General features: G+C 39.3%; 1 protein-coding gene across 2 annotated transcripts in view; it reads right to left on the bottom strand.

Moving 5' to 3' along the window:
- Nucleotides 1-9653, bottom strand: part of LOC124789638 (2-oxoisovalerate dehydrogenase subunit beta, mitochondrial) — an 89145-nt gene extending 79492 nt beyond the window's left edge. The window contains exon 1 of one of the 2 annotated variants that reach the window (XM_047257065.1): nucleotides 9462-9653. In XM_047257065.1, coding sequence (XP_047113021.1) covers nucleotides 9462-9585 — 124 coding nt within the window. In that variant the 5' untranslated portion in view covers nucleotides 9586-9653. Of the gene's footprint in view, nucleotides 1-8466; nucleotides 9419-9461 lie in introns of those variants that run through there. The other variant, XM_047257066.1, reaches the window with a different exon arrangement.
- Between the last annotated feature and the right edge of the window lie 4602 nt (nucleotides 9654-14255).

The following is a 14255-nucleotide window of genomic DNA, read 5'->3' on the forward strand; positions in this document are numbered from 1 at the left end:
GATATGAAATGGAATGATCACATATGTTCAGTCGCATGTAAAGCATATTGTTGACTTCGTTTATTGGTAGAATACTTGGGAAGTGCAATCGGTCTACAAATGAGATTACTTACAAATCACTTGTGTGACCAGTGCTAGAATATTGCTCAAGTGTGTGGAACCTGTACCAGATAGGATTAACAAGGGATATTGAACATATACAGAGAAGGGCAGCACAAATGGTCAAAGGTTTGTTTAACCCATAGGAGAGTGTTATCGAGATACTGAAGCACTGAGCTGGAAGACTCTTGATGATAGATGTAAACTATCCCGAGAAAGTCTGTTAAAAATGTTTCAAGAAACGGCTTTAATTGACGACTTTAGGAATACACTACAAACTCCTATGTACTGCTCATATAAGGATCATGAGGATAAGATTAGAATAATTGCTGCACACATTCCATACGTGTATGGAACAAGAAGAAACCGTAATCACTGGTACAATGGGACGTAGCCTCTGCCATACACTTCACAGTGGTTTGCAGAGCATAGATGTAGATTATAAATTACCCAAAAGCTCAAAAGAGGGTTTGGTTAACAGGTTTGTTTGCACACTATTCTATAACTACAGAGGGTTTTAAGAAATTGTTGTATTGAGATCAAGACTGTTTTAATTTTAATATATTCCATAAAGATTGCTGTTTTATATTCCACACAAATGTCTTCAAAAATACATATACATGCTGCTCCGCAGCTCTGACAAATTTGAATGACACCCTTGTGTTTCATAATTTGACAAAAGCTGCACAAAAGGCTATTTATTCACAAACAAGCCAGACTGGCACCCATCTTTGGCAGCAAATAGCACCCATTTTTGGCAGCAAATAGCAATATTTTGAAACTTTGTACTTTTATGTTTTGTAAAAAGGTTAATGTTACAGTTTGTAAAAGCTTCAAAACATTCTCATTTGTTATATCTAGCTCCACAATGATCAAACTTGTTTGGGAATAAATAACCATGTTTTGATTTGTGAATCAGAATGACATTGTTCAAATACTAATATTCAGTTGATAGAAACATTCAACACTGCAGATTCCCAGATAATATACCACTGTTACCATGTTTACTGATCTCAAATTGGGTGTGATGTGGGCAAGTGTGTGGTACTGGACTCACCCTGAAATCTCGGTTGTAGTGACAGTCTGATCTGTAGTGTAGCCCACGGCAAATGTTATATTTGAAAGGGATAACCTGGTTTTGAATTGGTGAAGCCAACAACTGTGAATGCCAAATAAGCAAAGTGATAACAGTCTGATGAATGTTTATGCAAGCCATATTTGACACACCTTTCATTATAAAAATTAAAACTGCAAATTAAATTTAGAAACCTATATTAGATTATAGACATATATCTAAGAACAAAGATGATATAACTTACCAAACGAAAGCATTGGTATGTTGATAGAGACACTAACAGATACGAATACACACACACAAAATTCAGGCTTTCATCAGGAAAGAGGGAAGGAGAGGGAAAAACGAAAGGATGTGGGTTTTAAGGGAGAGTGGAAGGAGTCATTCCAATCCCGGGAACAGAAAGACTTACCTTAGGGGGAAAAAGGGACAGGTATACACTTGCGCGCGCTCACACACACACACACACACACACACACACACACACACACACACCATGTGCGGATGTGTGTATGTGTGTGTGTGTGTGTGTGTGAGAGAGAGAGAGAGAGAGAGAGAGAGAGAGAGAGAGAGAGAGAGAGAGAGAGAGAGTGAGTGAATGCGCGAGTGTATACCTGTCCCTTTTTCCCGCAAGGCGAGTCTTTCTGCTCCTGGGACTGCAATGACTCCTTACCCTCTCCCTTAAAACCCACATCTTTTCGTCTTTCCCTCTCCTTCCCTCTTTCCTAATGAAGCAACCGTGGGTTGCGAAAGCTTGAATTTTGTGTGTGTGTGTTTGTTAGTCTCTCTATCAACATAGCAACATTTTCGTTTGGTAAGTTACATCATCTTTGTTTTTAAGATATATTTTTCCCATGTGGAATGTTTTCCTCTATATATTCATATCATTAATCAGATAATAGACAAGTTTACAGTGAGTGTTTTGATGAATATTATTAACATATGCTGTACATAAACTATGAAAAAAGGAGAGGGTCCACTACATTACTTCTATCATAATTTACCTATCAAGTTCAAATAATTTAACTAGGATGAAACTATGCATCTTTCAAATGGTAGTAATAAGATATTCTCAACAACTAATATGGCACACTTTTAAAACAAGACTTTCTAGCAATTATTCTGCGACTGAAATCAAAGGTTGTGTTTACTACGAAAAATTATTACCTTAAAATATTGCTTGCATGATAAATAGTTAGACAGCGGCATTTGTACTTATACCATATTGTTGTTATGTGAAAGATCTACAGAAAACACAATTAACCAAGTAATTACTAAAATACAAGATTATATATGAGGAGAAATTCAAAACAAGAATGTTATATGTCCAAGTCAACCAGACAGCATAGCTTTCATTAGTACTGTTTCCTAACACTACATGTTGCTATTAACAACAAGCATAAAGATGGCTAGAGTGACACCATCATTAAAAAAAGCAAAAGTCTTAACAAGCTACAGAATTTAACACATTCCAACAGATGAGACAAAACCAGGCATACACAGCACAAAATTCTGATAGTTAACATGCTAACTGCCACAAGGCAGTTGCCACCATCCACAGCAAAGTTTCATACCAGATGACATACGCTGCTGATGGAACTTCCATAACAATGTGGGCGGCAGTCAATGTGTTTTTTTTTTATGTTACAATTTCAACTGATCTTAATATGGCAGTGAAAACATGTCAAGTCATGCTGATTAGCATGAAGAAAGCTGTGCAATTTGAATACGACACACATACACTCAAGTGTTGGTGCATTTATTATTGGAAAATCCCGATATGAGTAGAACACACACCATGAATAGACAAATTAACTTGGTAAAATACCTATCCTTAACAAAAATAGGCCCTACAGTACGCTTTGGTGCATGTCTATCCCTACAGTTGAATTGTCACACATCTTAGTGTCACATGGAAAATTTGGATTCAATCCACAGCACAACAAAGAGTGTTTCAATTTGCAGGATCACTAAAACAACATGCATTCAGTCTCATGAGAGACAGCTGAGGAGCTGCTTGAAGGAGAAGTAGTTGCTTTGATTTAGAAATTTGACATTACAGGCTGAGAGAAAGATGTGATAATAACAAACAGGCCCTTACACACAGATGTGGTTGAAGCACAGTTGTCAGCTGACATCACCAGGTTCCTTGCATCCCAGTTTTGTGTGTCTAGTGTGACAGTGTTCCCCTCATTATCTTTGTTGTGATAGCAGACTCATGAATAGCTGAGCCCAAGATCTAAGATAGGGACATGGGAAGTGTCCAATTCCACTCGTCTGCTTTGACCCATATGTATTGGTTTGTGTTGTGTGAAATCTTTGTGGCAAAGTTTTTTTGAGTTTGCTTCAATGTTTTTAGATGTCATGTTGTAGTATTTGGTGGTATGCTCTTATGGTGGCTGTTGAGGTCTGAAGTTATTTGTGTTATGTCTGGTATTCGGTTATTTCCCTCGAAGTAATCACTGTGTGAGGTGGTTGTTGGAAGAGCATGCTTTGTCCCCAGTGAGTTACTTTTATTTATGGTTCAGGGTTTTATGAGTTCGTATTTGTCTTAGGTGTGATTAGTGTTGGTGTATGGGTATGATGGAGAAATTCAATGGCTACTTGATCTGTGCTGCACTGGGCAATGACATGAAGATAACTATTACATTATTGCAGCAATTTGGCTTGATTGTCAACTACGTGAGGTGTCATGCTTGTATTGCAATTATGAAGTTGACTGTAGCCTTGAACTCTCGTATCAGGGACCTGTACATGTGATGGTGTCACCATCACAATATTTGATGATTTGTCTGACAGGGGACCTAGTTTGAGAGATCTAGTTGGCCACCAGGGAGATTGTTTTACTAACATATTACTTTTGTTATTGATCCTCTAAAATTTTTTTGAGCATGAGACAGGAGTCAGTGTGAGAAGTGTGTTAGATTGATTATTTTTTTGTAGGGAAGTATATTCTGGGCATGTCAAGTACAGGGGCAAAGTGGGGAGCCTGATGTGTTAATGGTGATTGTCGAATCTAAATCTGGGAAGCACTAGCATGGGAGGGGTGGTTCCTAGATTGGTTTGAGAGTGTGGGGATTGTTATTTAGGCACTGGGCTTCCAGAATATGTTTTCCAGGTATTGCATAGTCAGAGTAATGTAAGAGTGAACTTGTGGGGCTGATGGAAGATTATACGGATGAGGAGTGGATTACTGTCATGTCTGATGCATTTTCTTCTAATAGGGTTTTGGGGAAAATGGGTTTTGAGCACTTGGCAGTAAGAGCGAGTGGGTGGGTCAGAGAGAGAGAGAGAGAGAGAGAGAGAGAGAGAGAGAGAGAGAGAGAGTGTGTGTGTGTGTGTGTGTGTGTGGTGGGAGGGGGGCAGAGAAAGAGGCGGGAGGAGGAGGAGGAGGAGGAGGATGGGATTTGTGTGCAAGGTAGACAGAGTGTGTGTGTGTGTGTGTGTGTGTGTGTGTGTGTGTGTGTGTGTGTGTGTGTGTGTGGTGGGAGGGGGGGCAGAGAAAGAGGCGGGAGGAGGAGGAGGAGGAGGATGGGATTTGTGTGCAAGGTTTTAGTATTGTTAAGAATCATGAAAGAAGGTTGTATACATGGAAGAACCCTGGAGATACTAAAAGGTATCAGATAGATTATATAATGGTAAGACAGAGATTTAGGAACCAGGTTTTAAATTGTAAGACATTTCCAGGGGCAGATGTGGACTCTGACCACAATCTATTGGTTATGACCTGTAGATTAAAACTGAAGAAACTGCAAAAAGGTGGGAATTTAAGGAGATGGGACCTGGATAAACTAAAAGAACCAGAGGTTGTACAGAGATTCAGGGAGAGCATAAGGGAGCAATTGACAGGAATGGGGGAAATAAATACAGTAGAAGAAGAATGGGTAGCTTTGAGGGATGAAGTAGTGAAGGCAGCAGAGGATCAAGTAGGTAAAAAGACGAGGGCTAGTAGAAATCCTTGGGTAACAGAAGAAATATTGAATTTAATTGATGAAAGGAGAAAATATAAAAATGCAGTAAGTGAAACAGGCAAAAAGGAATACAAACGTCTCAAAAATGAGATCGACAGGAAGTGCAAAATGGCTAAGCAGGGATGGCTAGAGGACAAATGTAAGGATGTAGAGGCCTATCTCACTAGGGGTAAGATAGATACCGCCTACAGGAAAATTAAAGAGACCTTTGGAGATAAGAGAACGACTTGTACGAATATCAAGAGCTCAGATGGAAACCCAGTTCTAAGCAAAGAAGGGAAAGCAGAAAGGTGGAAGGAGTATATAGAGGGTCTATACAAGGGCGATGTACTTGAGGACAATATTATGGAAATGGAAGAGGATGTAGATGAAGATGAAATGGGAGATATGATACTGCGTGAAGAGTTTGACAGAGCACTGAAAGACCTGAGTCGAAACAAGGCTCCCGGAGTAGACAATATTCCATTGGAACTACTGACGGCCGTGGGAGAGCCAGTCCTGACAAAACTCTACCATCTGGTGAGCAAGATGTATGAAACAGGCGAAATACCCTCAGACTTCAAGAAGAATATAATAATTCCAATCCCAAAGAAAGCAGGTGTTGACAGATGTGAAAATTACCGAACTATCAGCTTAATAAGTCACAGCTGCAAAATACTAACACGAATTCTTTACAGACGAATGGAAAAACTAGTAGAAGCCAACCTCGGGGAAGATCAGTTTGGATTCCGTAGAAACACTGGAACACGTGAGGCAATACTGACCTTACGACTTATCTTAGAAGAAAGATTAAGGAAAGGCAAACCTACGTTTCTAGCATTTGTAGACTTAGAGAAAGCTTTTGACAATGTTGACTGGAATACTCTCTTTCAAATTCTAAAGGTGGCAGGGGTAAAATACAGGGAGCGAAAGGCTATTTACAATTTGTACAGAAACCAGATGGCAGTTATAAGAGTCGAGGGACATGAAAGGGAAGCAGTGGTTGGGAAGGGAGTAAAACAGGGTTGTAGCCTCTCCCCGATGTTGTTCAATCTGTATATTGAGCAAGCAGTAAAGGAAACAAAAGAAATATTCGGAGTAGGTATTAAAATTCATGGAGAAGAAATAAAAACTTTGAGGTTCGCCGATGACATTGTAATTCTGTCAGAGACAGCGAAGGACTTGGAAGAGCAGTTGAATGGAATGGACAGTGTCTTGAAAGGAGGATATAAGATGAACATCAACAAAAGCAAAACAAGGATAATGGAATGTAGTCTAATTAATTCGGGTGATGCTGAGGGAATTAGATTAGGAAATGAGGCACTTAAAGTAGTAAAGGAGTTTTGCTATTTGGGGAGCAAAATAACTGATGCTGGTCGAAGTAGAGAGGATATAAAATGTAGGCTGGCAATGGCAAGGAAAGCGTTTCTGAAGAAGAGAAATTTGTTAACATCCAGTATAGATTTAAGTGTCAGGAAGTCATTTCTGAAAGTATTCGTATGGAGTGTAGCCATGTATGGAAGTGAAACATGGACGATAAATAGTTTGGACAAGAAGAGAATAGAAGCTTTCGAAATGTGGTGCTACAGAAGAATGCTGAAGATTAGATGGGTAGATCACATAACTAATGAGGAAGTATTGAATAGGATTGGGGAGAAGAGAAGTTTGTGGCACACCTTGACCAGAAGAAGGGATCGGTTGGTAGGACATGTTCTGAGGCATCAAGGGATCACCAATTTAGTATTGGAGGGCAGCGTGGAGGGTAAAAATCGTAGAGGGAGACCAAGAGATGAATACACTAAGCAGATTCAGAAAGATGTAGGTTGCAGTAGGTACTGGGAGAGGAAAAAGCTTGCACAGGATAGAGTAGCATGGAGAGCTGCATCAAACCAGTCTCAGGACTGAAGACCACAACAACAACAACAACAACAACTTTGTCTGATCTTTGAAGGTTATGTGAAATTTGCAATACTGGGATTTTTGACTTGTGTTTGGGTTCTTGGCGTCAATGACTTCATTTGAACTATATAGGTAAAGTGAAATTTGTGGTTTCACTTTCTGGAGTTGTGTGTGTGTGTTGGCTTTTTGGTATGAAAGGCTTTGTTTGAGCTATATAGGTCAAGTGAAATTCACAATACTGCATTTTGGAGTTGCATTTTGGTTTCTTCATATCAAGGGCTTCATTTCAGCAATGTAGGTAAAGTGAAATGTGGGATTCTGTGGTTTTTGTGTTTGTAGCGCTCTGTCAGGTGTTTGATACTGTGGATAATATTCGTTTTGGGGTGGTACTGTTTTTCATATTGTCATATATTAAGCTTGTCCCTGCCGTAAACCCCCATTTTCTCTCAGTTGTCCCATTAGTTTCACTGTATTCCTGGGGTGAAATATTCTCATGTCATTTTTATTTTTGGTAGTATGTGTTATATAGTGACATTATGGTCACCACATTGGATATGCTGGAAATATGGGTGCCCGCCTTGTCAATGATGTCATGGGTTAAAGGAGACAGGTGGAATATGATGCTTCAATAATGCCCTACAGTGGAATGGGCAGTGAAAATATGATCAAGTTGGTGAAACCAATGAAAGCAAAGGTGAAATAAAGGTTATGGTATAGCATAGCTTGTGGTCTATGGCATTTGATTCACTGTAATATCGTGTCCAAATAAGACAGACTTTGGTAAATTTGAGACACGACAGGCCATCAAAGTTCTTATGTACTGAATGTATTACTCTTCTCATTAGTCACATGATCTCTATTTCATTACATTCATAGCCCTACTCTGCAAACCAATGTGAATTGCACTGCAGGGGGCACTTCCCATTGTATCACATACTATTTTTTTTCCTGCTCCAATTACATATGCTTTTAGATTTTTTATCAATCTCTTGTGCCTTCCTTTCAGTGTGTAAATGTATTCTGAAAAACTAAATTAAACAGTGACTGGAGAAGTATTTTAAACTGCCAAGAATCAAATAATTTTGAAACAGATCTGATCATGCATCTGTGGTGAACAGCAACTCGGCCACTTATTCAATAAAATAATTTATGATATATTCTCTTATTCTGCCTATCTCCTTCCTAGGACTACATGCACTAGCAACACTTTCTTGAAAGAGCTAGAAGCAATCCTCTGGAGTTACAACAGCTCATGCAGAAATTAAACACAAAGCTCATATTTATCATTACTGTTCAGTTAGTTGCTAACTAAGTAATGTTCAAACACAGTGAAATGAAAGTGTCAATTCTACCAAGGATTTAGCAGTTTTATGTCAAAACATTTTTCAGAAGTCCTGATACAAGAACGAAACAAAATTTACACAGATTTGCATGAACACCAACCTGCTGAGGTGATGCTCTTCTCTTCAACACTTTTTCTGTTCAGTTACCTCTGCACAAATCAACAGTTCACATTGCCAAGCCTATTGTCTGGAACACGTCACACGAAGAGCCAGTCGTGCAGATGCTGATTCAGTCGATAAATCTACCAAAGTGAAGAATTACATTCCACTGACACAAAATGAGCTTTTAACTGCTGTGCTGTGACCCTCAGTTCTGAAATGTACTAGCAGCTGTATGTACAATGAGTTTGACGCATTTAATAGGAATATCTCAACTACAGACGGACTATGACCACTCTATTTATATTTTCATTCCTTGTACGGAAGTTCCTGTGAGTAGGTACGGTTCAATGCATTGCACAGCGTTTCCCGTACACAGTATCAGTGGCTTGCAACGTCAGTCTGTTTGCCAATTGTGCGAAGCATTTTAAGGTAACAGAGTTGGTTCTATGTGAGAACAAAGTATTTGGAAATTCAATGTCATTTCACTGCGGCAATTCTTGTTGAGAATCTCCACATAGTGATCCCGAAGACGCCTCGCGGCGATTGAAACTCACGTTGGGTACCACCTCATCTATGTATTCATCTAACCCATTTTCTATATTGTCGTTAAGTTTTCCGGTTTTAATAACACATATTATCAGGTGGAAATAGCAGAAGACGATTCTTCTGTAAGATAAATCTCAACGATGTTAATGTTAAAATTACATTCCCTGCTGGTGTCTTCCTAGATTACTAATATTTACAACTAACTTTGTTTTTGTTATGTTTCAGGCACGACTGCATATTCCATTCTGCTATTCAATTACATTTACGTATGCTATGTAAACACCGAGCTGCTTATTGTTAACAAACGCTACAAAATATCTAAAACAAAAAACAGTTCCCAACAAACTCTAGTTTTCAACACAACAAAGTGATAATTTGCTGCATTCCATGACATATTCATTCGTTGACTACAGTCTAACCACCACGTACAACTGTTCCGATATTAACCTTTATCCGACGTTATTCCATCAGGATAATACTTGAAGTGCGACGACTTCCGTATAAAAATGAAATTATTGGACTGTGTTTGAAACTTATTGCTAATCGTAGCTAAACACTTCAATGCTCTCATTGCAAACACTCTGAACTGCACTCAGAAATCAAAACGTGTCGAGGATGTGGTGCTCCCCTCTGCGGATGTGTTTCTGCAGCACTGAACCGCTGCCAACCTCCCAATACCTTACCGTTATTATGGTATTTAATAAAGTTTGTCTTGAGATTATATATATATATATATATATATATATATATATATATATATATATATATATGGTGTGAGAGTGTATGTGTATCATACGAAAATGTGCTCGATATATGTCCCAAACATTTTGCTCTGCAGAAGTTTGTTTACTTGCTGATGTACAGGTGCAGAATACCATACGCCCTCTCACATTCAATGATGTCTGCGCAGGTATCTGCACAAAAGGAAGCGCATTCAATAAATCGCGGCATATGTGGTGTGTAAACACAACAAAAGTTCAGTCTACTGCTCGCTCGCAATCTGTCGGTGTAGAAAAGGCATTTCGGGAGCAGGCGACGAGGCTATTGTAACCTCAAAGTTTATTTCATTTATCAAAGAATTCGCAATGGATAAAATTCTGTGTCCCGTGTTCGCAACTCGTGTTGCAAACAGAATGCAAGAAACAGAAAGACCTGTCAAAATGGTATATGTAGACATCGGCAGCTTCAGAGAAGGCAGTTTTCGCATATAAATTTAGTTCGCGAGTTGCAGGTGGAAATTGACGATTAGCGTAATTATTTCCGGTGGGATTGGAAACACATAATTCCCCTTTGATGTTCAGAACCTGTCATATAATACTGAACACGCAACAGAAAGAAGGTAAAGTAGCTAGAATTCTCAACTGTAATTTCGAAACGAGCTTTGAGTGAAATCATACCCAACACATTTGAAGCTATTTACTCTGTCTTGAAGCAAGATTTCACGAAGGCAGGGAAAGTGTATCAATTCTGTAATAAATCAATTCTGAAAAGTTATAAATAACATTTTTATAGTTAGGCGTTTGTAAAAATCAGTATATTCTTAGAAATTATAGGTGTGGCCAATGAGCTGTAGTTTAGTTTGTTTCTTAGCAAGAATTTTCACTGCCTGAAGACTACCAACAACCTGTTGCAGGCTTTTGCGCCAAAATGTAACTCCATTCTGAATTCTAGACATGGATTTGTAATCTACCCAAAAAGTCTTACTTCTAGTATTGTGGTAGTGCATTCTACAGTTCACCCCTAATTCACTCTCGTTGTGCAAACAAGGCAGCCCTTGAGTGCAAGGTCACAAGTTCAATCTTTCGTAAGGCTAATTTGAAAGTTGTCAACAATTTTTTTTGAGTCATCAGTCTTCTGACTAGTATGCTGCGGCCCGCCACGAATTCATCTCCTGTGCCAACCTCTTCATCTCAGACTAGCACTTGTAACCCACGTCCTCAATTATTTGCTGGATGTATTCCAATCTCTTGTGTTCCTCTACAGATTTTGCCCTCTACAACCCCTCTAGTACCATGGAAGTCATTCCCTGACGTCTTAATAGATGTCTCTTTTCCTTGTCAGTGTTACCCACATATTCTTTTCCTCTGCAATTCTGTGCAGAACCTCCTCTGTTCTTACGTTATAAGTCCACATAATTTTCAACATTCGTCTGTAGCATCACATTTCAAATGCTTCGCTTCTCTTCTGTTCCAGCTTTCCCACAGTCCATGTTTCACTGCCATAGGATGCTGTGCTCCAGATGTACATCCTCAGGAATTTCTACCTCAAATTAAGACCTATGTTCGATGCTACTAGACATCTCTTGGCCAGGAATGTCCTTTTTGCCAGTGCTACTCTGTTTTTGATGTCCTCCTTGCTCTGTCTGTCATTGGTTATTTTGCTGTTTAGGTAGTAGGATCCCTTAACTTCGTGACCATCAGTCCTGATGTTAAATTTCTCTCTGTTCCATTTCTGCTACTTCTCATTACTTTGGTCTTTCTTCGATTTATCTCAATCCATATTCTGTACTCATTAGACTGTTCATTCCATTCAGCAGATCATGTAACTCTTCTTCACTTTTACTCAGGGTAGAAATATCAACAGCGAATCATGTCATTGATATCCTTTCACCTTGAATTTTAATTCCACTCCTGAACCTTTCTTTTATTTTTATCATTGCTCCTTCGGTGTACAGATTGAACAGTAGGGGCGAAAGACTACATCCCTATCTTTCACCCATTTTAATCCGAGCACTTTGTTCTTGGTCGTTCATGGTTATTATTCCCTCTTGGTTCTTGTACATATTGTATGTTACCCATCCTTCATTATAGCTTACCCCTGTTTTTTTCAGAATTTTGAACATCTTGTACCGTTTTACATTATCGAACGCTTTTTCCAGGCCGACCAACACTATGAATGTGTCTTGATTTTTCTCTAGTCTTGCTTCCATTATCAGCACCAAAGTGAGAATTGCCTCTCTGGTGCATTTACCATTTCTAAAGCCAAACTGATCGTCATCTAAGACATCCTCAATTTTCTTTTGCATTCTTCTGTATATTATTCTTGTCAGCAACTTGGATGTATGAGCTGTTAAGGTGATTGTGCGATAACTCTCGCACTTGTCAGCTCTTGCAGTCTTTGGAATTATATGGATGATATTTTTCCCAAGTTAGATAGTATGTCGCCAGACTCGTGCATTCTACACAGCAAAGTGAATAGTAGTTTTACTGCCACTTCCCCCAGTGATTCCAGAAACTCTGATGGCATTTCATCTATCCCTTCTACTTTATTTGATCATAAGTCCTCCGAAGATCTCTTAAATTCTGATTCTAATACTGTATCCCCTTCCTTTTCTGAATTGACTCCTGTTTCTTTTTCTATCAAATCTGACAAGTATTCTCCCTCATAGGAGCCTTCAATGTATTCTTTCCACCTATCTGCTCTCTCATCTGCTTTTAACAGTGGAATTCTCGTTGCACTCTTAATGTTCCCACCCTTGCTTTTAATTTAACTGAAGGGAGTTTTGACTTTTCTATATGCTCAGTCAGTCCATCTGACAATGATTTCTTTTACGATTTCTTCACATTTTTCATGGAGCCATTTCATCTTAGCTTCCATGCACTTCCTATTTATTTCATTCCTCAGCAACTTCTATTTCTGTATTCCTGAATTTCCCTGAACATTTTTGAACTTTCTTCTTTCGTCGATCAGCTGAAGTATTTCTTCTGTTACCAACAGTTTCTTTGCAGTTACTTTCTTTGTACCTATGTTTTTCTTTCCAAATTATGTGATTGCCGTTTTTAGAGATGTCTATTCGCTTCAACTATACTGCCTACTCAGCTATTCCTTATTGCTGTTATCTATAGCCTTAGAGAACTTCAAGTGTTTCTCATCATTCTTTAGTACTGCTCTATCCCACTTCTTTGGATATAGATTCTTCCTGACTAATCTCTGGAACTTAACAGCCTACTCTTCATCACTACTACGTCGTGATCTGAACCTATATTTGTTCTTGAATACACCTCACAATTCAGTATCTGATTCTGTAATTTCTGTCTGACCATGATGTAAGCTAACTGAAATCTTCCCGTATCACCCAGCCTTTTCCAAGTATACCTCCTCCTCCTGTGATTCTTGAACAGACCATTCGATCTTGCTAGCTGGAATTTATTACAGAACTTTATCCTCTGTCATATTCTCCCGTAACCTTTTCTGCTACTCCTTCCCCTGCAACTGCATTCCAGTCCCCCATGACTACTAGATTTTCATTTCCCTTTACGTAATGTACTATCCTTTCAATATCCTCATACACTTTCTCTCTCTTTTCATCTTCAGCTTGCAGCATTCGGCATGTATACCTCAACTATCATTGTCGGTGTTGACTTACTGTCCATTCTAATAAGAACAACCCAAATCACTGGGCTGTTCACAGTAACACACTCTTTGCCCCACCTTCCTATTCATAACGAATCCTACTTCCATTCTTCCATTTTTCAGCTGCTGTTGAAATTACCCTTTACTCATCTGACCAGAAATCCTTGTCTTATTTCCATTTTTCCTCACTGACCCCTACTATTTCTAGATTGAGCCTTTGCATTTCCCTGTTCAGATTTTCTTGCTTCCATACCACATTCAAGCTTCTGACACTCAGCGCCCCAACTGATAGAACGTTATCCTTTCTCATCTACATCTACATTTTTACTCCGCAAGCCACCCAACGGTGTGTGGCGGAGGGCACTTTAAGTGCCACTGTCATTACCTCCCTTTTCTGTTCCAGTCGCGTATGGTTCGCGGGAAGAACGACTGCTGGAAAGCCTCTGTGCGCGCTCGAATCTCTCTAATTTTATATTCGTGATCTCCTCGGGAGGTATAAATAAGGGGAAGCAATATATTCGATACCTCATCCAGAAACGCACCCTCCCAAAACCTGGACAGCAAGCTACACCGCGATGCAGAGCGCCTCTCTTGCAGAGTCTGCCACTTGAGTTTGCTAAACATCTCTGTAACGCTATCACGCTTACCAAATAACCCTGTGACGAAACACGCCGCTCTTCTTTCGATCTTCTCTATCTCCTCTGTCAACCTGACTTGGTATGGATCCCACACTGATGAGCAATACTCAAGTATAGGTCTACAAGTGTTTTGTAAGCCCCCTCCTTTGTTGATGGACTACATTTTCTAAGGACTCTCCGAATGAGTCTCAATCTGGCACCCGCCTTACTAACAATTAATTTTATATGATCATTCCACTTCAAATCGTTC

The sequence above is a fragment of the Schistocerca piceifrons genome, chromosome 3 (assembly GCF_021461385.2).
Source record: "Schistocerca piceifrons isolate TAMUIC-IGC-003096 chromosome 3, iqSchPice1.1, whole genome shotgun sequence".
Taxonomy (NCBI): Eukaryota; Metazoa; Arthropoda; class Insecta; order Orthoptera; family Acrididae; genus Schistocerca; species Schistocerca piceifrons.